At 54.4% G+C, this 23,230-nt stretch overlaps 1 protein-coding gene across 1 annotated transcript in view; it reads right to left on the bottom strand.

The window, feature by feature from the left end:
- Nucleotides 1-752: 752 nt before the first annotated feature.
- Nucleotides 753-23,230, bottom strand: part of CLCF1 (cardiotrophin like cytokine factor 1) — a 37,935-nt gene continuing 15,457 nt past the window's right edge. Inside the window, exons 2-3 of the mRNA XM_032794997.1 lie at nt 8,125-8,291; nt 753-1,912 (exon numbers count right to left, since the gene is read on the bottom strand). Of these exons, the coding sequence (XP_032650888.1) occupies nt 1,409-1,912; nt 8,125-8,291 (671 nt within the window). The 3' untranslated portion in view covers nt 753-1,408. The remainder of the gene's footprint in view (nt 1,913-8,124; nt 8,292-23,230) is intronic.

Genomic DNA, 23,230 nt, shown 5'->3' on the forward strand with positions numbered 1-23,230 from the left:
GCCAGTGAGCCAAGCTCATGGAGGAAGCCTTTTATTTGTTAATACAAGAATAGAAATTCTGCAATAAATACCATCTAATAAATAACATTTCCAAATAAATAAATATTAATATAGATAAACCAAGAAAAACACAACCCGACAGGGGGAATGTGGGGGTGGTAAGAAGGGTGGGGTGACAGGCCCTTAACCCTGATTCCACACCTGGAGCATGGGCAGGGGGCTGGGCAGCAGGGCCTATGCAAGGTAAAGAGCCCCCACATCTGCCCAAATGCTACATCGGCGACAATGTAAACTTTAAGGAAATGCTCCATGTGTCATGGTACGAAAGGGCGGAGGGATATTGCCCCACGCCTTCCTGGTTTAGCTCCCCTGCTTTCCTGGCCCTCATGGGTGTTTTGTCAGGAGATGGGGCCACAAGGTGCAGCAGCATTGCAACTGGAGAAATGCTGGAGGTCCGCTTTCAAACCCTGCCCCTAGTTTGGACCCCAACCTTTCCTGTTCCAAATCCCACCCCTTCCTGGTTTGGATCTCCAGACTTTCCTGTTCCCCCCTTATCCTTCCTATTTCTAATCTGTCTTGCCCCACAATGCTGCAGTGTCAGGGGGTGAGATTGCCCCATTCATAGGTGTGACTGGAGGACTGGCACTGATGGCATTGCTCACCTCAGCTCCTGCCCCCAGGCATGAGGGAAGTGATGCATGTAGGGCAGAACTAGAAGCACCCAAGGAGACATGGAGACCAGGCTGCAGGCCAGTGTCAGGGGCTCGGAACCTGAGGAAAGGCTGGGTGAGTCCAGGTCTCTGTGCATGAGAGGAGGGGTGGGGGATTGCAGCAGGGGAGGGGGACGCAGAGGAAGAATTGGATCAGACCAGAGGTACAGAGTATGATGCAGCAAGAGACAAAGCCAGACAAGGCTTAGGGCTGCCCATGGTAAATAGACAGTACTGACTGCTGCCCAGAGCACATGGGGATGGGGTTTATTGTTGCTCTGGGTGAAATGGGACAGGCTTATTGCTGTCCAGATCTGGGGGTGGGGCTTAGTGCTGCTCTGGGCTGTATTGGGAGAATGAGGGTCATTTCGCTGTTTTGGAAAGCAAATAGGTCCCTTGCTGAAAAATAAGGAAAAAGCAGGGGCAGGAGGGCACAGAGAGGGAGGGAGAAGGATGGGGACATGCTGCATGGCATCACAGATGGGGAGGAGGCTGGAAACCATGGAAGGGAGAGAGAGGGGTGAGGGGTAAGGGGTGGGAGGCACAGTGGAGCCTGGGTTGGAGGTGCGGAAGATCTGGGAGGAGGTGGAAGTCAGAGGCCCCTTATCTCGAGGCACAGCATGATGAGTGGGGTGGGAGTGGGCAGATGCCCCGCACCTTAAGGCACAGCGTGGTGATGGGATGTAGGGGGGCAGGGGTCAGAAACCCCGCATCTCGAGGCGCAGCATGAGGGCAGCAGGTGGCACCTTCTTCTTGAGGCGGTTGAAGTCCTTGGCGGAGCGCCACAGCCAGGTCTGCAGCTCCTTGAGCAGCCAGAAATCATCCATCTTCTTGAGGAAGTCATTGTGGGGGCTCGTGGCGCCTGGCCCCTGGGCCCAGGTGGGACTGGCACTGCCCAGCGGGCTGGGCAGCGGGTAGCCCAGAGAGGACATGACGCTGGCAATGCTCACCACCAGGCCCTGCAGGCTGGTGCAGAAGTGGCCCAGGTTCTTGCGCAGCTCGGCCTTGGCCACCTGCCCGTCCATGCTGCGCAGGTAGCACAGCAGGTGCGTATAGGCCCGGTAATTGGCTGCCAGCCGGGCATTGTCGTTCAGGCTGCGCCACAACTCAAAGTCCACAGTGGCACTGGGCACCATCTCGGCCCTTGTCATCCGGGGAGGGTTGAAGTCTGGCTCATTGAAGGGTGGGCCAAGGTAATTCAGCTGCAGTGGGAGAGAGAGTGGAGAGAGGGCATTAGATTCACCCAGACAGAACTCAGTGTGACCCTCGGACACTTCTGCCAGGGTCAGGCCTGACCCAAGGATGGCCAGAGACTCTGAGGGGATCAGCATGTGGACATTCCAGCTGGCACTCGGCCCTCCTAAGTGTACCCAAGGAGATGTCCACGGGAACAAGTCCCTCCTGGGAAAGCCTGGGGGTAAAGGGGAGGCACTGGAAAGGGCCAGTGATATTCAAGAGCCCTACAGCTCAGCCCTGTCCACTGCTGGAAGGAGACCTTCAGTCATGGGGCACAGTGCAGCTGGGTGATGCTGGGAGTGACCGGGGGCATGTGTGGCCCTTAGCCCAGGCCCTGCAGCTTTGGGATAGAGTGCTGCCTGGGGGGAGCACACGGTGAGCAGGTCTGAATCGGTTTCTCTCTCAGGGCCATGGGCTCCCTAAACCCTTCAGCTGCTGGTGGCTTCAAGCCCAGGAGGGCATGGCTCCTTCTGGCGTAACTGGTTGCCAAGTGGGTGCCTCTGGTGAGGAAGGGAATAGGGGGCCTGTCCCGGGCCAGGGGCAGGGGACGGGAGGCCGGGGTCTCAGCGGACTATGGCTCTGAAGTGAATTCCATGAGGATCACAGGCTTTGGCCTATGCACCAAAGAGCCCAGTGCCAGTCCATCCATCAAAGAGGATGTGGGGGGGATAAAGGCCTGTGGGATTAGAGCCCCGCAGCCCCACAGCCAGAGGGTATGGCCAAACAAGGCAGGGGCAAGGAGTCGGGGAACCCCTGTCAGGGGCAGGGGTGGGAACACTGGCACTAAAATGCCATGAGGCGGGGGAAGCACTTCTGGGCCTTGGGGGTAGTGAGTCTCAGGGACTGTGCCCCCTGGGAAGGGCTGCTTCTGCCTCATCATGAGCTGTGGAATTTCCTGTGCCCCCTGGCGCAGGCGAGGACACTTCAGAGCACGGCAGGCAGCTCTCAGGAATTCCTCCAGGGATGATGGAGGGAGGAGGGCCCTGTCTTGCAGGTGAGGCCCTAATGACGGGGCTAGGAAGCAGCAGGAGGAACCAGCTGTCAGCCCCAGGGATGAGGTAATTTACGGGCTGCTGAGTGGGGAAGTGGAGGTGAACCAAGGCCATTGGAGTGCGGTGTTGCTGGAGACGGGGGTCCAGGTGTGCCCCCCCCAGACAGTGAAAGTGGGGGGGCAAGGGGTGTGTTCTCCACCTAAGTCTATGCACAGGATGGAGGACAATGCCGGGCTGGGAAACTAGTCAGCCCCAGCACCCTCCCTCATCGCATGCAGACACACACTGACCCCACCCACGTCATGCAGACACATGCTGACTCCACTTCCCCCATGAAGACACACACTGACTCCTCACAGAAATGCTGACTTCCTTGCCGCACAGACATATGCTACCCCCTCACCCCATGCAGACACACGCTGACCCCTCACAGAAATGCTGATGCCCCACCCAACAGACACATGCTGACCCCCCTCATCCCTCACAGACACATACTGACCCTCCTCGCCCCACAGAGATACATGCTAACCCCCCATCCCATGCAGACACATGCTGACCCCCCTTACCCCTCACAGACACACACTGACCCTCCACCCCATGCAGACACACACTGACTTCCACAAACACATTCTCACATGTACATTTCACACGTGTGCACATTCTCATGCCCAGGTGCTCCCACACTCCATACATACATGCAGTGACACACACTCCCACATGCATGCCAATTATCTCACACACATACATAACACACATACCAATTTCCACACCCATGCACATCCCGCATACCTGCGTATTATCACCCTCCACATCTGAACAGTGACACACGCATACCCACACTCACCCTCATACAGACACCCCCCCACACCCCCACCCCCACACACTGACACATGTACACCAACACATACCCACATGCACCCCCCCACACACAGTCACACATGCAGCCCCAGATGAGTGCACACACCCCACACGCATGCCCATTTTCACCCTCAACACATGTACTCATTCTCTCACACATGCTTGCTAACATGCCTCCACACACGCAAATTCCCATACCCATCCTCCAAACTGCTACTCCCCTGCCTCCCCACACCCAGGGATTCCCCATCCCCCAGGATGGCATGGGGAGCAGCCCCCGCAGCAGGGGAGCCCTAGCAGGCGTTCAGGGAGAATCAAGGAGGTGTGTCAATGCCGCGGGTGGGGTGGTGCGGGCACCTGAACAATCGGACAAGCTCAGGAGATGAATTAATTTCCTCAGTGATGCCCGGAGGCGAATGGAGATGTCTCTCCCCATCCATTGCGCAAGCCTAAGCGGAAGCTGGTGGGGGCGCACGGACAAGGTGAGCACCCTAGCGTGGGGGAGGGGACGGGAGCAGAGGAGGAGACATATACAGAGGTGGGGGGGGCAGACACAGAGTGAGCTGGAGTGAAAGTGGAGAGACTGAAGAGCACTAACATGCACTGACATGTGAACATGGAAGCAGGGAGCATGCCTCACACATGTGACAGAGGGAGAGAGGTGAAACAGAGACACAAGCCAGATTTTCCCCTGCTGAGTGCCCTCCAACCCTACCCCATGACCCTAGAAGAAAGGAGAGGTCTAGCAAAGGCCAAGGACATCTCCAGGGTGCAGGCAGCTGACAAGGGATGTCATAGGGTCAGGTCCTACACTGTGGCTGCCAAGAACTCAGATAGCCCTAGACTTTAAGGCCAGAAGGGGCCACTGAGATCATCTAGTCCAGAGGTGAGCAAACTATGGCCACATCCAGCCCGCAGGACCCTCCTCCCCAGCCCGAGCTGCTGGCCAGGGAGGATAGTCCCCGGCCCCTCCCCTGCTGTTCCCCCTCCCCCGCAGCCTCAGCTCACTGCCTTGCTGGTGCAATGCTCTGAGTGGCAGGGCTATCAGCTCCTGGGGCAGCACAGCTGCAGAGCCGGGGCCTGACCCAGTGCTCTGCAGCTGTGCAGTGGCATGGCTGGCTCCAGCCAGGCGGCGCAGCTGTAGTGCCGCCAGCCACCGGTGCTCCAGGCAGCACGATAAGGGGGCAGGGAAGTTGGGGGAGGGTCTGGGGGGGAGTTGGATAGGGGTCAGGGCAGTCAGAGGACAGGGAACAGGGGGATTGGATAGGGCAGGGTCCCGGGGGGAGTCAGGAATGAGAGGAGGGGTTGAATGGGTGGTGGGGGGCAGTCAGGGGAAGGGGTTCTAGGGGTGGTCAGGGGAAAAGGAATGGGGGCATGGATGGGCAGAGGGTCTGGGGGGGCTGTCAGGGAATGGGGGGGTTGGATGGGGTAGGAGTCCTGGGGGGGGCCATCAGGGGGCCAGAAGCAATGGGGGTCGGATAGGAGGCAGGGGCTGGGCCATGCCAGGCTGTTTGGGGAGGCACAGCCTCCCCTAACTGGCCCTCCATACAATTTTGGAAACCTGATGTGGCCCTCAGGCCAAAAAGTGTGCCTGCCCCTGATCTAGTCGGATTTCCTGCATAACCCAGGCCAGAGAGCCATCCCCAGGGATTCCTGCCTCCAGCCCAGAACTATTGCACTAGAGCAGATCCTTTAGAAACAGCCCCACTGCGAGAAGAAAGAATCCAGGGAGAGGAAGCTGCTCACCAGGCCCTGTGGGAAGCTGCCCCAAAGGACGGCACATTGCTTAGTCTGGCAACCTACTGAACAATTGTATCAGTGTCCAAAATGGCCTTTTGTCCCAGAGATGCATATTTTCACCCCCAATGTTCATTTTTTCAAAATTTTCCATTTTTCATCACTCCCCCCCCCCATGAACATTTGAGGTTGGATTTTTAAAGGTTTTCCTCTCTCACCTGCATTTTCTGTGTCAAAATGGAAACACCATGAAAGGAGGAGGAGGGAATCGAACATTTTCCAACCCAAACATTTTTGAGAAAAATGTGTGAAGAATTTGGAATAAAAAATAAAAGTGCTGCTGTGTGACAGTTACTGTGAAATTGTCAATCGTATTCACGGAACCTGAGACAAGGTTGCGCCTCGTTCCCAGTTTGCGCTCTGCTGACTTCATCCATCGAATTTCATTCTGCCCTTTGCTAGTTTAAAGAGCTCTCCCGCACCAGAATCATCTTCTCATCTAGGTACTTATTGACAAGGGTCAATCACCCCTTAACCTTCTCTTTAACAACCCCAGGTAGATAAATACCATCACAAAGACTTTCCCAGAGTTCGCCTCATTCTTTTCACTCTTTCCTGAACCCTGACCAGTTTTTCTGATAATGGTTACCAGAACCAGACACGCTATTCCTGTAATGGCCTCACTAATGCCATATACAGAGGTAACACCATTTCCCTCCTCCCACTGGACATTCCTCTGCTTGTGCATCCAAGGATCACATGAGCTATAGCATTGAACTGGGAGCTCATGTTTGTTTGGTTATCTACCATGACCCCCTAGGGCTTTTTCATTCCAAGATACGGTCCCTCCTCCAGTATGAATGGCCTACACCTAGGAACAAAGAATGTATGTTCTTGTATTTGGCTCTGTTAAAACACACCTTGTTCACACGAGCCCAGTTTACCAAGCAATCCAGATCAGTCAGTCTAACTAACCTGTCCACATCAGTATTTACCACTGCCAGTTTTGGTATTATGTGCTAACTTTACCACCAGTAATTTTGTATATTTTTCCAGATCAGTGATAAAAATATCAAACAGCTTTGGGCCAAGAGGGGATCCCTGCAGGGCCCCAGTAGAAACACCCCTATTGGATGAGGATTCTCCAATTACAATTACTTTTCAGCTCTATCAGTTAGCCAGTTTCTAATCCATTTAATATGGGCTACGCTGATTTTGCACCGTACTGTTTAATCAGATTATCCTGCGGGACTAAGTCAACTGCTTCACAGATATCAATGTATGTTACATCAGCATAGTTGTCTTTACTATCAAATTTGTGATTTCATCAAAAAACAGGATATCAGGTTTGTCTGACTAGCCCTATTTTCCTGGCATTCATCATGGTACCACCCTTTAATTCTTTGTTATATCCCATTTAAACCTTTCCATGATTTTGCCCGGGATTGGTGTCAGGGTAACTGGCCTATAGTTACCCAGGGCTCCTTATAACCCATTGGCACAAAACTCTAGAGGGAAGTGGAATCTACAGGCCAGGCTGGACAATATCCATGGGAAGTTTTGGCATTGGGCATTGCCAGGGAGATGAGGCTAGAAGGGCCCATAAATCTGATCCAATATGGGGGGATACAAGGCTAGATGGGCCCAAGGGTGTGATCTGGCCCAGCACGGAGGAAGGAGATACAGATTGGATGGGCTTGTGGGTCTGGTCTGGCAGAGCAGCGGGGAGAGGGATACCAGGCTGGATAGGCCCGTGGGTCTGATGCAGGCGGTGTCCCCCGTTGCCATGGTTGGGTGCCTGTTCTGTGCGTGGTGGAGCGTGGCCCAGCTGGGGCGTCTCCCAGGCGAGTTCTGACACACGGGCCTCACCTCACCCCATGGAGAGACAGCACAACAGAGTGTAAACAGTGGGAGACTCCCCCGGTGCCCGAGGACAGGGAGTGGGCATGATGCAGGGCATCCTGCCAGGGCTAGAGCCACGCAGCGGGAAGGGTGTGAGCTGGGAGATACACATGATAGAGCAGGGCAGGTGGGTGCAGACAGGGAAAGTGGGAGCCCCAGTCCCCAGAAGGGGATGTTGGCGGGGTAGGGGCAGAGAACTGGGCCCAGAATAGAGAGGGGGCTGGGGATGAGACAGAGACCCCAATCAGGGAGAGGCAGAAGATTTGCAGCTCTTCCCTGCACTCCAAGAGCTGCCTCCTGACTCAGCCCCTAGACCACATCAGCACGATACAGAGCCAGATCCTATAACAGAACATGCCTCAGCCATTTATCATCCCTGCTCTCTCGTGTGCTGAAGGGGGGTGGAATTGAGTTACAACCCTCCCCTCCCCAGGTCTCCTGGTTGGGAGAATCACTTTTGGGAGCCTGTCATTTACCAAGACCTCCCCAAGGAGGACAGAAAAGAATCAACCCCCCACCCCTCTGGAGAGCCATCTAAGTTGGGGGAGGGGAGGAGAGCGACTGCACAGGAGGCATGGGTGGGAGAAAGGGGCAGGACGGGGAGAGCTGAGGACAGGCAGGGATAGGCAAGGAAAGGGGAGATGGGGTCACAGGGCTGTGCCCTGCTCCGTAGCCCTCCCTGTACTCACATAGGTGCTGGCGAGTGTGCGCAGCTGGTGTTCCAGATACCTGGTGAGGTCGTAGGTCTTCTGGATGGACTGGCCGGCGCCCACCTCGTCTGTGCTGTTCAAGGCGGGGATTGCAGGCAGGTTCCAGAGTGCGGCACACAGGAAGGCAAAGATCCCCCAAGAATCTCCTGCAGGGAACACAATGACCAGCTCAGGGGGCTGCAAGGGGCGCTTTGACACAGGCAAGGGCAGAGCCTACCTCTGTTGAGCCCTGCCCACCCCAGGAAGGGGTACTGGGACATTGGGTAGGAGGAGGCCTGTGATTGCCCAGACCTGCCCTCCCCAGCAGGGGGCACTGTGACACCAGAGAAGGTGGGGCTTCCTCTGCCCAGCAGGGTTATTGTGACATTGGGTAGGAGGAAGAACCTGTGGCTGCCTAGCCCTGCCCTCTCTTGCAGGGGGTGCTGTGACATGAATTTGTCTCTGGAGCTGTCACCCCACTGCTCTGCCCCAGGGCTGTGTTCAGGCTGGGTCTGAATGTGCTCTGGCTGGTGGTTGAGGAGAGGCAGGTGGGGTGCACTCTCTGGGGCCATCCAGGCCAGGTCCCCAGCCCAGGGAGGCAGGATGTCTCACATTCTCCTCCACACTGCCCTGAATGGCCTCCAGCCCCAGCTGCTCAGCCAGGTATTTTTATGGGTGTCTCACACACCTGTTTCAAATGAGCGATAAAGCTTGTAGAGCACTCAGGGAAGAGCTGGGAGCAAGAGGCAGATGCTGTGGGTGTCGGGGAGTTGAGGCCTAACAGGCCTTCTAATGTGTGCCTGGCCACCTCTACTCCTCCCTGTCTGCCCAATCCAGGGCTGAGTATCTCTTCTGGGTCCCAAACCCCAAGGGAAAGGAGGGTCAGAGGGTTCACAGCTGGAGGTAAAGGACTCTCTTACTGCTTCAGAATGTGTGATTTGGTTTGATGCTCAGCTAAACATGGGGCCAGAGCCCACTGGAGGCGTGGGGTAGTGAGTGCTGCAGGGCCCATCAGGAGCTCAGCAGCTGTCAGGGATTCAGTGTGGTTGGAGCTCTTGGGGCTTTAGGGTGTAGGGAGCCGACAAGGTCTGTAGGCTTAGAGGTTCAAGAGCATGGTGGTTTCAGGCTCCAGAACCATGCAGTGTCTCACTGCAGCTCCGCTGGGCTTGGCAGGAAGGAGATGTAAAGGGAGACATGCCTGCGTAGGCTGCTGGCTCTTGGCCATGGAGGGGACATGCCCATTACTCGTGCTGGTGCGTGAATCCTGCTCAGGAAGGTGATTCTCACCTGCGATGAATCACCCATGAGACACAAAGCCCAGGCCCTGGCCACTTGCATGCTTCATTAAAGAGCATCTTGCAGCACTTTGCCTCAGTCAGGTGTTCACGCCATGCCCTGGACCAATCCCAACCTGGGCAATTCCATTCTGCCTTCCTACACCCCTTGCACTTCTTCTGGAGATGGCATCTCCTAAACAGCATCACAGTTGAAAAACAGCTGATAAAGAGCTCCATGCCCCACTCAAGAGGAGGTTGCATCTTAGCACTGCATGAGTAATCCCTGTTTATACAGCTGCTGGGCCCCAACCCAGAGGTGGCTACATCTTGGCACCAGACAAGGGATCCTTGTATAAACAGCTGCTACATCCCCCCAGAGGCAGCTGCATCTCAGCTATTTTAACTAAGCCAAGACTAGCCAGCACTCCATGGACAATATGGCTACTCTCAACGTCATAGCATCAGCGGGTATAGCACTTGGATCCTTCTACTGATGAGGCCATGTGTGGGCCACTGAACTAATGAAGAATCCCCATTTGCTGTCAGAAGTACAGAACCTATGACATACAGCTGAACAGTTTCAATTCAGCTCAGCAGATGGCAATAGTCTCTGTCATACACCCCAACGGGAATAAAGTCAAATGAATCAGAGATGACATCAGGCTGTGACTTCATAGCATGAGATCTCTCCTTGCTCCAATGCCCCTGCAAAGCAATCAATAGGCTGACAGCTTGCTAATGAGTTATGGTAAGCTCTATGCTGACTGGCTGAGGCCTCTCTGATATCATAGCCTCCCACACGTTAACAAAAGAAACATCCCAGACATGTTGTAGAACAGCAACTGGAATTTAACTAATCACAGGGTGTGAAGGGTGAGGGCAGAGAGGGCTAGAGGTGGCAGGCAGCAAGCAGGCTTCTTCCCTCCTGCCCCTCTGCCTCAACTCCCTTTCATCCCCTCTGCACCCTGCCAGCAGTTTGAGGGCCGGAATGCACTCCTGCCAACTCTTAATCGAAAAAGTGTGTCACGCTCACAGAGTTATTTTCCAGAGCTGGGGTTGGCAGAGCCCAGTGATTTCTAACCCAGTGTGGGGAGGGGCTAGACAGCAGGGCCAGGCCAAGAGCCAGGTCAAGGAGTCACCTGCCAGAGGGTTCTGTTTCCATAGCCCCCCTTCTTCTCTGGCCCACTTCTCCCTTCACCCTCTGCTCCCTGCACAATCCCTCTCCTGCCTCCTTCCCTGGTTTCCTCTCCCGCTTGCCCCCTCCCCAGTCCCCCATCACCCTCCTCCCCCCATCTTTCCCTCCCCCCCGACCCCCTGCAGTAAACCTTCTGGCAGCCCCTCCCTGCCTGTTTGGCAGGGCAGAGCGAGCGTGCTGGAACATGGGCCCAGAGTAGAGCTGGCCTCAGTTCAGGGGAGGAAACAGGCAGCCCATTAAAGCGAGGTGTCACATGTTCCTTCACCTGGGTCACTTGGCCTGTGCAGTCGCTGTGCTTTCCCTTTAAGAGCCCAGTCTGCTTAGCTGCCTGGAAGGCACAGACCCAAAGGCTGCAGCCAGCAGCTTCCCCCGTGTTGTGCATGTGTGTATTGGGGGTTGGGGGACATGCGCTCCTACCTTGGTGCTGACCAGCTAGGGAACCGCCTGGAGAGCCAACCAAACGGCCCAGCTATCCTTACATTGCCCCCCACCCCACCCCCCGAGACATTGTAAGAGACCAATGTGCCCATCTACTCTGCTGTCCCTCAACCCCTTGCTGCACCCGATTACACCAGGGCTGGTCTAGCCCCCACCCCTCTCCATGCCATGCTGGATCAGAGCAATAAGCCCCCTAGCCCAGTACCCCATGTCCATTCCTTGTTACATTAAATCAGACAATCCCCTTTCCTACCAAGCCCAGATCAGACCTACCAGCATATTATTCCCTCTTTCCCTCCAGCCCAGCTACTACCTTTCAGACCAAAGGGCCCATCTAAGCTGGTATCTATCCCCACAGACACCAGGTTGGATCAGACCAATGGGCCCTTCTAGTCCAGTAAGTACTATTTCCCATCCTGCTGTGCTGGATCAGACCAATGGGCTCTAGACTGATATTCTGCCTCCTTCCATCTGTTTCTTACAGATGGTGCAAATCACCCAATGCACCTTTCGGCACCGTCCTGTGCCATGGTGCCTAATTCTTTCCTGTTCCCCAGCTGGGGATCAGGTCAGGCCCAGAAGTCTGAGAGTGCAGAGCCCACCTATCTCCCCTCTCTGCAATCTCCCCCTATTCTCATGAGTTTATACCCCCTCTTCTAGGAGTGCAGAGAGCTCTCTGCCTCAGGACCAAACTGCAGCAGTGAGTCCCGCAGGTGGAGGCTCAGTTAGGAACACTTGTCTGAGTGCTCCTTGACCATGGGTTAGAGTTCCATCCCAGCTCCTCGCTCACATCTCCCCACACCAGCCTGAGTCTCTCTCCTCTCCTGGCACATCCCCATGCTGGCGAGCAGGCCCTGTCTCTTCCCTATTCTGGCAGCCAAACACTTTTGGGCCTCCCCACAGACCCCACTGCATGGTACCTGGCTCTTTTCCATGCTGACTCAGGGCTTGTCAGTGCCTACAGGTAACTTCTTTGCAGCATGGAATTCTGGCTGCTAAAGCGTCCCCCCTGCGCCTACCCTGCAGCAGCTGAATTCGAGGAAAGGTCTGGAGGGAAAATGCCTCAGATTGTCCCCATGTCCTAATTAAACTGACATCACTGGCTGGTGTTAACATATGTTCCCCAAACCTCAGAAAACCAGGTGCCCCCTTCAGGTAAATACAAGTAATAGCATCTGCCTTGTGGTTAAGGGCCTACCCATATAATCTTACGCCTGAAAAATATGCTCCCCTCCAAACTCTTTCTGACATGCTCTGACCAGCAGTGAAAGAGTTAACAATGTTGCCACTTAAAGTGGCATCTTGGGCATGTGACTGAGTGCCCAGTGAAAGCAGCAGGGCAGTTCACACCTCAGCACCTTTCTCTGGGGCCCTCTGCAAACTCAGGCTGCGTCAGTTACACTTGGTTCATATTTACAAGGTTTTGTTCCCAGTTGGAAAAGCTGGAGTCTTACTCTTTTTAAATAAAAGCTGGCACCCTTGTGAACAATTGGGAGGCCTGCCTATCTGCCCAGAGCCCCCTGTTATCCCAGTCCTTGGCTTTCTTCCCTCCCCCAGATCTGCTAATGCCCCTCAATCTGGACTGGAGCCCCCCTGTTATCGCAGTCCTGGGCTCCCTCCACAGTTGTGCCAGTGCCCATCAATCCAGACGCACAGCCCCTCTGTTATCCCACTCTTAGGCTCCCCTCTCCACAGCTCAGCTGATGCCCCTTGATTCCAAACTAGTTTTTCAGCCCCCCACACTCAATACATTGGGAAACACTGTGTTAAGACTGGTCAAACATCAGCATTTATGCATCCTCCTCCTCCTTTATATGTTGCTTCTATCTGTAATACTGTGATGATAGCAGCATCTAGAGGCACCAACCAAGATCAGGCCCCATTGTGCTGGGCACTGCGCAGATACACAGCGAGTGACAGTCCCTGCCCCAAAGAACTGAGTCTTAAAAGACCAGACACACAAAAAAGGACCATTATCTTCATTTTACTGGTAACTGAGAGGTGAAGAGCCTTGCCCATGCACCCACAGGAAGTCTGTAGTAGAGTGAGGAACTGAACCCACCTCTGGTGGTTTTCAGCCTATGAGTGCAATCACAAGCCCAACCTTCCTCCTTAAATCACAGAACCAAATTCAACTCTCTCAGGCAGTCTACTCTTCCCAGTCAGTGATATACCCTTCCTTCCTATTCCCTGATCCTCTTCTCTTAGCAGCTTTTGCACAGAGGAACAGCTTTTCACACCATGCACACTTAGCCTGTGGAACTCACTGCCGCGAGATGTTACTGGAACTAAGAGCTCGGCAGGATTCATAAAAAGGTCGTGCATTTCTAGGGAGAATGAGAACATCCAATTAGAACAGCAATGATTTAAAATAGGCAAGAGCTTTGGGAGGGACCAAACCCCTCCTTCCGCAGGGCAAAGCCAACCCCCAGCTGATGGGAGCTAGAGACTATACTGGTGGGCATGTTGTCCCGTAACTCCCCACCCCAGGGTTTCCTGCAGCTCCCTTAAAAGCAGGTGGTATGGAGCACTGTCAAAGATGGGATACGAAGCTAGATGTGCCCCTGCTCTGATAACTGCTCTGTCTTTACCCATGTTGGCGGCACCCCAGGATTCCACACAAGATCCAGAGAGGGAGCTTTATTGTTAAGCCTTTCCAAGGACTCAGTGAAGCTAGAGAGGGCCCCATTATCCTGCCCACCCCCAACAGCCAGGCTGCTGTGTCCCTCTCCTACTCCCAAACAGGGGTCTCTTCTCTTTCCCATGGTAGTACTAAGAGTAAGAGGGTTCCTGCTCTGGGGTAATGCAGACCCCCCCTCACTGACACTGTTTTGTGAGTGGTTCAGCCTTGTCACTCTTGGTGAGGTCATCAGCTCCCAGGGATTTATTGCCCTCAACAACTCCAGCTGTTCTACTGCCTACTGTCTCTGGAGCAGGGCCCCTCCCTTGGTCCCCAGACTCCACATTTAACAACACTTTGCCTTTCAACAGCGCCGTCCAGACTGCAAGACCCCCATGGGCAGGGATGGAGGCTGTGAGAGGCCTCTTTAGAAAGGAATGTAGCTTCACAAATCTCATGAGTGAGCCAGTCAGGATCACTTGTGCCCCCCTCTGACAAACAGGGAAACTGAGGCACACAGAGGGGAAGGGACTTGCCCCAGGTCACACAGTGGCAGAACTTGGAGATAATCCAAGAGTCCTGCTGCCTAGTTTGGTGCCCTACCCCTTCTCTCCTTCTGCCTACGTAGTAATATCCTACAGTAGGTGGATTGGCTTCAACTGTCCTCTATCCCGAGTGGGACCTCATGGTCTTGACTCTGCCTTTATGTCTCTTTACCTTCTTGTTTTAGAAGACTGGGGACTCATACTGAACACTGAGAGTCCATCTCCACTGCATTTAAAAACACGGGCAGCAAGTCTCAGAGCCCAGGTCTATAGACGTGGGCTTGCATTACAGTGCTAAAAAGTGCAGTGTACAGACATTGTGGCTCGGGCTCTGAAGCACAGGGAGGGGGGTGGACCTTAGAACCTGTGCTCTGAAAGGATGGCCCCTCAGCTTTGTTAGGACAAGACTGAGCTCCCATAAAGGTGGGGGCTCCTCATGGGAGGAAATGCATTTACCATGCCCTTAAGGAACATGGAGACTGTTCAGGGAGAGAAGATAGATACTGTGCCATAGGAAGGTGAAGTCCTGGGAATTAGGAGGTAGAAGATGCTCTAGGACTGCAAGGACCCCAGCTCATGATGGAGTGAGCCCTTTACCTGCAGCCAGATGGCAATAGTTTTCATTTGAGGACAGAGCCCTTTTCGGATTGTAAGAGAATGGCTTGGGCCCTCCAAGAGTCGAAACAGTCCACATTGGTCAGCAGGTCATCTACCCTTCACACTGCTAAGGGAGTGTCTGTGGGTTGGGATGCAGACTCCTCCCTTGCAGTTGACTCAGGAGGCCTGAGAACAGAGGCAAGCAGATAAAGTTACTCCTTGGTCAGCTGCAATGCGATCTGGACAATAGTGCTGATGAGGCCACAAAAAGGCTCTTAGTAAAACATTGGCTCTGTCCAGTCTGCTCTTCCTTATGACTCTGGAGATCAGAGGAGGATCTAGACTGTTCTCAGTGGTACCTGATGACAGAACAAGGAGTAATGGTCTCAAGTTGCAGTGGGGGAGGTTTAGGTTGGATATTAGGAAAAACTTTTTCACTCGGAGGGTGGTGAAGCACTGGAATGGGTTATCTAAGGAAGTGGTGGAATCTCCATCCTTAGAGGTTTTTAAGGTCAGGCTTGATTTAGTTGGGGATTAGGTCCTGCTCTGAGCAGGGGGTTGGACTAGATGACCTCCTGGGGTCCCTTCCAATCCTGATATACTATGATGGGTCTCAGGTCGTTGCTCTTCTTGGAGAACAGAATATCCACTGGAGATCTGCGGAATCTCTACGGCTCCCTTCCTGAAAAGGGAATCCAGCTCTTCCAATGGGACTCTCTGGTGAGATGACTGCCTGAAGAGGCAGGGAAGAGGGGGAGGTGGCCTGGTGCAGAACTGGGTGGAATATCTGTTGTAGATGATATCTAGTACCCAGAGAGTGGAAGTAATCATGCATCAGGCACTGTGGAAGGAGGAGAGACAAGGTCAGAAGAGAGAGAATGAGGGACAAAGGACTGGTGATGTGATGTATGCAGCTCTTGATTGCACCATCAGAGTTGCTGTTTAGAGGCTGATGCTGGGGGCTGAGGATGTGTGGTGAGGAATCCTGCTCCAGTGCTGCTGAGGTTGTTGGCCAGAGCAGGTTTTGGAGGCAGGTGATATCACCTATGAGACCGTGTCCCTTGGTGCTGTGAGGGAGCCTGTCTTTCGAAGAGGCCAGGGCCTTGTCAAGTCTGTCACTCAAGAGATCCATGCCTTTAAAGGCAGGTCTTTAATTTTCCCTGGGGAGGCAGGTGTTACGCCATTGTACTTCAGCAAGGAGTACCTCTTGAGAACCATTCCTGTGGCCATTGTTCTTGCTTTGGTGTCTGAGATATCATGACCTCTCCAAGTGAAAAAGGAGCAACTATATGACCCTTGGGGTGAGTTTGCTCGTAGTTTGTTGTGTCAGATGATAGGTCTGGGGTCAACAATGAGGGTAATGGTGCCTAGTGTGGAGTAGGTGTTGAGGCTGGTACCTTCTGCATTAGTGCCAAGCCTACTGAGGCCTTAGTAGGCAGTGCCAAGTTTGTCACTTTAGAGTGAACTGCCCCCAGTGACACTGAGTGAGGGATCCGCACCATGCAGCAGGCTGAGAAGATTCCCATCTTGAGCCTGTGATTCAAGGCAGTGCTGAAGCTGAAGTGCAAATGTGTGCAGCACAGAGGCTGGTCTCGATATTCGAAGGGGTCCATCAAGGGTATCAGGCTGCAGGCACTGAAAAGCCAGAGGAGCCTCCAGTATCTCTGCTGTCTGTCATGGGGGATGAAGACATGACAGACTGTACATAAAGTTACCCAATGGGTTTCACCATGGCATAAGACGCACCAGATGTAGGTGTTTGTCTCCGGTATAATTGCTGGACAAGAGGCACGTCTCTTGAAGTTGTTGTGGGGCCCGACGTGGCCCCAGTGAGGGACAAGGGAAGGGCTATCACCAATGGAATCACCTATACTACCCTAAAACCTATCTTTTACAAGGAAAGATCAAGCTAGGGTTAGAGAGCCTCTAGCCCGAGTTCCTTTAGCTCATTGCCTCAGTCCTTTGCCGCCACCACAGAGAAGGGTATATGTCTTTACACAGAGTAAATGACATCACTGTCACACGAGATATCGCATGCACCCTCCTGTAGACATGCCTTTCTGGGCAGTTCCACAGCTGGACACCAAGGGCACTAGGCCCCACAAATAGGAAGCACAGAGGCCCTCAAAGAACCTGCCCAAGCAGAAGTTTAGATTTGGTTATGTCTAGATTTATAAAGGAAGTGGGGCAGGGTTCGCTGGAAGTAGCTCACTAGCCCTGACCTAACCATGACCCTTTCCCCCTTATCTAGACAAATCCTTAGTGGTTTGCAGGTGGGCTTAGGACCCTTAAACATATTCAGCCGGCCTAATGCAGCAGCAGAATCTCTTACGACCCCAGAGATATCTGATCCTTTGGTGTGAGCTCTCAGCCTCGCTGCCATCCAGTTCCATAGGCTAACTGCATTGTTTAATAGAGTCATCACTCTGTAGTGATGCAGGGGTAGGAAATGACCTCTGGAAATGACTTCTCGGGCCCCGCTGCCCTCCCCTTGATCTCCTGATCCCTAAGGACATGGGTTGGGCCCAGGGACGGTGCAAGGATGTTTTGCGTCATAGGCAAAACTTCCACCTTGCACCCTCCCCCCACTCCGCCCTGAGGTGCGCCCCCCCGCAGCAGCTCCCCACCCTCCACCCTCCGCCCTGAGGCACCCCCCCACCCCAGCTCACCCCTGCTCTGCGCATGAGCACGAGCACCGCGAGCATGGAATGGCTGCTTCACTTTTCCTGCCTCCCAGGCTTGCGGCGCCAATCAGCTTAGGCGCCATGAGCCTGGGAGGTGGGAGAAGTGAAGCAGCCACGGTGTGCTCGGGGAGGAGGCGGGGCAGGGGTGAGCTGGGGCAGAGAGTTCCCCTGCATGCCGCCCCCACCCTTACTTGCTGCAGGCGGCCCTCCCCGCACTCCCCTGCCCCAGCTCTCTCCGCCTAAATGCTGGTGGCGACCGGGGCGGCCGAAGATCCGGCTGCCGCGGTTGCTGCCGAAGAAAATGGCGCCCCTCAAATCCTAGCGCCGATCACCTAAATGGTTGCACCGGCCCTGGTTGGGCCTTGCTGTGTTCTCGTATCTGCCCACTGGCTGCTACTGTAGTTGCTCCTGCTTCTCCTTCAGGGCAGTGACTCTAGCAGTGGAGCCCTCAGCAGCCTCCCTGCTGCTTTGAAGGATTCGTTCCCTCCTGCTCCCCTTTCGACTGCTTCTTGCAAACATTGGCAGTTTGTTCTGCTCCCCTCCTGGCCATTTGCTTTCACGAGGCCACTGCGGGCAACACTATTCCTGCCAGCACATCAGACTCAATTACACAGCAGCGCAGTCAGTGAACCAGTGACTCCCTGACCTGACCCAGCTGGGTTACTCAGAACTCAGTCCAGAGCAGCCTCTCCTCTCAACTGCTCCACAATGAGAGACACAGAAACAATCCTTTATATGGTCTTGAGAAAGCATTTCTCCAAGGCCATTCCCGACGGGACGCCTGGACGGGTTATATTTGGGTACTCCGAGTCACCTACTATTAACGCTGTAGCAGACTTTATTGCCTTCCTAATCGCAACATCCCTGCATTCCTCATCTGTGGTGAGGAAGGCTCTAGGTTCTTTCATTAGCACCTTGCAAGGCTTTGCAGATGTGTCAGTCTCAGCACACCACCCCCGGCTACCCCAACCCTGGGCTCCGCCTCTCCCCACAGCTTTGCCAGTGCCCCTCAACCCTGACCCACAGCCATCTGCTACCCCAGCCCTGGGTTCCCCCCTACCCCTAGCTCTGCCAGTGCATCTCAACCCTGACATGCAGCCTCCTGCTGTCCTAGTCCTGAGCTCCCCACTCCCAGCTCTGCTAGCTCCCCTCAACCCTGAAACAGCCCTCTCTTTTCCTATAAACAATGTTCACTTTCATTAAAAGGCAAAGGCCCCTCTGCAGGATGTTCTTGGGGGTAAGGTGGGGGAAAACAGCCTTGGTTATGGAGCTGCCATCTTAGGCCACAGTCAGACAAAGGAAACAAGATCTGAGCAGAGGGAAGCACCAACGCCCTCTCCCTGTGACCAACCAGTATAGGTGGTGGCCTCAAGTCCTGTTCTAAAGTGTGTGTGTGGGGGGAAGAGCTGTACAGAGGGGAATCTCTGGGGGGATATACACTGGGGCTGGGGGATCCCCACTACAGGATTTCACTGGAGTAGGGGGAGGGATAGCTCAGTGGTTTGAGCATTGGCCTGCTAAACCCAGGGTTGTGAGTTCAGTCCTTGAGGGGAGCCATTTAGGGATCTGGCGCTAAAATCTGTCTGGGGATTGGTCCTGCTATGAGCAGGTGGTTGGACTAGATGACCTCCTGAGGTCCCTTCCAACCCTGATATTCTATGAGGGTGACACTGGTCAGCTCCAGAAAGGGGAGGCTCTGGGGAATACTGACTGGAGAGTGGAGGCAGAGCTCCCTTTGGCGCCTGCTCTCTGCATGTCAGCCCAGGGTAGGGCTGACTGTGCGGGATGTGGATGGGGGAGGCCAGTGCCTGGCTGGGCTCATGGATGGATTGATCCCGACAGATGTTTACAGAGGCAGAGAGAGAGCAGCCCAGCTCGAGGTGATTAGGGAGCCACAGACTAAACAGACCTCACTAATGTGACAGGGCTGGGGGGAGAATCTCCTGCAATGCCCTTGAACCTGATCCTATAGTGTGCAGGGAGGGAGGGTCTCTCTGGGGCACAGTGGGGGGTTGCGTGGGGGAAGGGGATCTCTCTGGGTTAGGGTCCAACAGGGGAAATAATGTGTGGGAAGATGGCAGGCTCTGGGGCAGGGTTGGGGTTCCCATGAGGGGAGCAGTGTGTGAGGAGGTGGGGTCTCTCTGAGGCAGGTTGTGGGGATGGTGGAGGGCCTTGGCAGGGAAGACAGGTGTCAGTAGGGTCAGGCAAATTCTATGCATCTCAGCCCTCTGCTACTCCCTTCAAGGAGAGGCATCCAGGCCAGGCTGAGATGAGCCCCAGCGGAGCATGATGGGCTGGGGTGACACATGAAATGCTCACAGGAGTCTGAGATGGGTAGGAGGCAGGGAAAGGTCCCTTGGTAAGCAATGTGGACACCATGTGAAGATCTCTCAGCTAGTATACCAATGCTAGCAGGGGTAAGAAGTGGTACTTGATAGTCAGGGGCCAGGCCTGACTTGGAAAGGGGCCAGAAGTCATACTGGGGTGTGACATGGAGAGCCCCAGCTCAGAGAGGGATCTGAGTCATATTGGGAATGATGGGGGAGCCCAACTTGGGAGGGAGGAGTCATGCTGAGTCACAAGGAGAGACCCTGACTTGGGGGAAGAGCTGTGAGTTGTATTGGGAGGTAGGAGGGAACTCCAACATGGAGAGAACCCAGGAGGAATAATGAGAAGTAAAGGGGGAGATTCCAACTCGAGGCAGGTCTGGGAGCTATACCATACTGCTAGGGGTGAGGAATCCCTTATTCAGGGATGGCCAGAGAGCCCTGTCAGGGAATGAGGGCTTGGGAGGCTTACCAGTGTGTGAGTGGGGGAGACCCCAACTCAGGGATGGGCTGAGAGCTATCCTAGGGATGAGGGGGGACCCGGACTTGGGGAGGGACTAGGAGATGTCCTGAAGTCAAAGGGGGCACCCAGACTCAGGAAGAGGCTGGGAGCCACTCCAGAAGTGAGGGGGGACCCCTACTTGAAAAGGAGTTGAGAGCTGTCCCCAGGAGTTATGGGGGGAGACTCCAACTTGGGATGCAGCTAGGAGCTGTTCTGGGTGAGGGGGGAGACCCTAATATAGGGAGGGCCCGGGAGTGGCCCACAATGACCTTTGCAGAGGCCTGCAGGAAACCGCAGCCTGGGATCCCGTCATCTTCCCTGACGTCAGGGGCAGGTTATGAAAGACAAACCAATTAGCCTGTTATTTTATAAAGGTCACGTCTCGTTTCCAAGACTTTTCCTGTCCAACTGGCACCTCGCTCAGCAGCCGAGGGAGCTGCCTTCCCCAGACTCCACTTCCCATCACAGCTCCAGGAATCTCCCCGTCATATCTCCCGTGGTGGGGGCGACAATGCTGATGCCCCTAAACCCTGACTCACAGCCTGCCTTTGCTCCCCTCCTCCACAGCTCTGCTGATGTCCCTTAATTATGACTCACAGCCACCCAACTATTCCAGGCCCAGACTCCCCCTCCCCCCCACTCCAATAATACCTCTAAATCCTACTTCACAGCCCCTCAGCTATCCCAGACCTAGACTACCCTCCCAAAAAAAAAACCAGCTCTGCCAATGCCCCTCAATCCTGACCCACAGGCCCACAGCCATACCAGCTCTAGGCTCTCCCCCACATAGCTCAACAGATGCCCATAATCCTGACTCACAGCCCCCCTGCTACTGCGATTCTTCTGTATCCCAGCAGCTGGGAGTATTTGGCTGCACTGCTGGTGGAAGTACCGGGATGGTTATTACAGGTGGAAGCTACGTGATGCCCTTTCACATTAGATTTCACAGTCAAAGATGCAAAGAGATTAAGAAACAAACTACTAGTCACGCTCCAATGACATGGGCATCTGGGAAGGAACTCTCCCTGCTGGCACCAGTCCATCTGGCTGTGCCTGCTCTGTAATGGGACCCTGCCCCCAAAAGACCCCTCACTCTGCCCCTCACATGGGTCCCCCCGTGGAACCCGGCCCCCAAATGTGGGAGGCAGGATCCTGCGCTGGAAGCTGCAAGGAAAGTAAAGCTCCTCTACACTAAACACATTGGGCCAGGAGTGAGCACATCCATCTAGCCACTTTGGTTGGCTGGGCTCTTCTCCAGTGCTGACAGGTTGAGGTGCTTTATGCAAAGACTGCTCCCCTGCAGTGAATGGGAGAGCTCCTCTGGGTGTGCGTGGGCCTGGGAGCACACAGGCAGGTTGTGTATGTGTGTACCCCTGCCTCTACAAGTGTATACAGGGGAGCTGTTCACTGGTGTGAGGCGGGGGGTGCAGGGAGGGGAGTGCTAATGTATAACTCCGCCTGCCTCCTGTGTTTGTTTTGGCCCAGTCCATAGTGGCGTGAACCCCAGCACAGAACTTTATGGCCCATTTTGACATGTTTTCCTGCTCGCTGCATGAGGGAGGGCTGCACAGACAGGGCTAGGACAAGACTCTGCGCCCATTGCAGGGTCAGGTTTCTAGAGCTTGCCTTGCACAGTGAGACCTACATTTACGCCTGCTGCGTTCCAACCCAAATACAAACACAGTGAAATGGAAGGAGAGAGAGCTGGTGAGGAGGATGGAGAGAGAGGGAACAGGAGAGAAAGAGAAAGAGCCAAGGCAGTAAAACAGAAGAGTGAGAAAGAGGGGCTGGGGAGAAGCTCCTGCACTGGGGGCCACAGCTCCCATCCAAAGCACTTTTAGGGTATGTCTACAGTGCAATTAGACCCCTGCAGCTGGCCCATACTGACTTCGGATCGGGCTAAGGGGCTGTTTAATTGCAGTGTAGATGTTCTGGTTCAGGCTGCAGCACGAGCTCTGGGACCCTCCTATCTTGCAGGGTTCTAGATGCTGGACTCCAGACCAAGCCTGAAAGTCTACACCTTAAACATCCCCTTAGCCTGAGCCCCGAAAGCCCGAGTCAGCTGGCACAGGACAAGCACAGGTTTTAATTGCAGTGTAGACGTACCCCTCCAGACCTCCTGGGGCCACGCTGCAGGTCTATGCCGAAGGGAAAAGGGGTAGGCCTAGGACTAGTGGGAGGGATGGCATTATGCTTGGGGCTGGGCCTGGTGCTGGCATTGAGAATAGGTTTGGGATAAGAATGGAATTGAGGGGGAATGAGAGTGAATGTGGTTAGGGATGGGGTCAGAGGAGGGTTGAGGTGAGAGCAAGGAAGAAATCATTGGGAATAGGGTGGAGGTGACATTGTATTTAAGGTTGGATTATAGGTGAGTGTTAGGGCGCAGATAAAACTGTTGCTAGGGTTTAGGGAAGCATTGGGGGAGGGCCCGGGTGTAGGTAAGTATTAGGGTGCAGATAAAGCTGTTTGCTGGGTTTAGGGTATAAGGAAGCATTGGGGAAGGGTCAGGGTGATTAGGGTTGGGTTTCAGTGAAAGTGTGGGTTGGATTTCTTTTCTAGTTAAGGGACAGGATGTCGGCTGGGGCAAGAGTTAATATGTTGGTGGTGGGAGGGAGTTGGAGGTGGGTTTAAGGGAATGTGAGGGTTAGTGGGATTGGCTGCAGGTTAGCGTATTGGTTGGGGTGGGATTGAGGTCTGAGTTAGGGTGAGATTAGGGTTGTGTTCACATGTGGGGTGAGGGTTAGGACACTGGCTGAAGTTAGGAGTGGACTGGACGGAATCAAGGTGAGGCTTAGGGTTAGCATGGGGTGCAACCCATTGGGTGACCTAGGTGGTCGCCTAGAGCACTAGCATTTAGAGGGTGGCATTTCAGGCCCTTCGGCGGCGACCGCGGAGGCCAGATCTTCGGATGCCCCAGTCGT

The sequence above is a fragment of the Chelonoidis abingdonii genome, chromosome 4, assembly GCF_003597395.2.
Source record: "Chelonoidis abingdonii isolate Lonesome George chromosome 4, CheloAbing_2.0, whole genome shotgun sequence".
NCBI lineage: Eukaryota > Metazoa > Chordata > Testudines > Testudinidae > Chelonoidis > Chelonoidis abingdonii.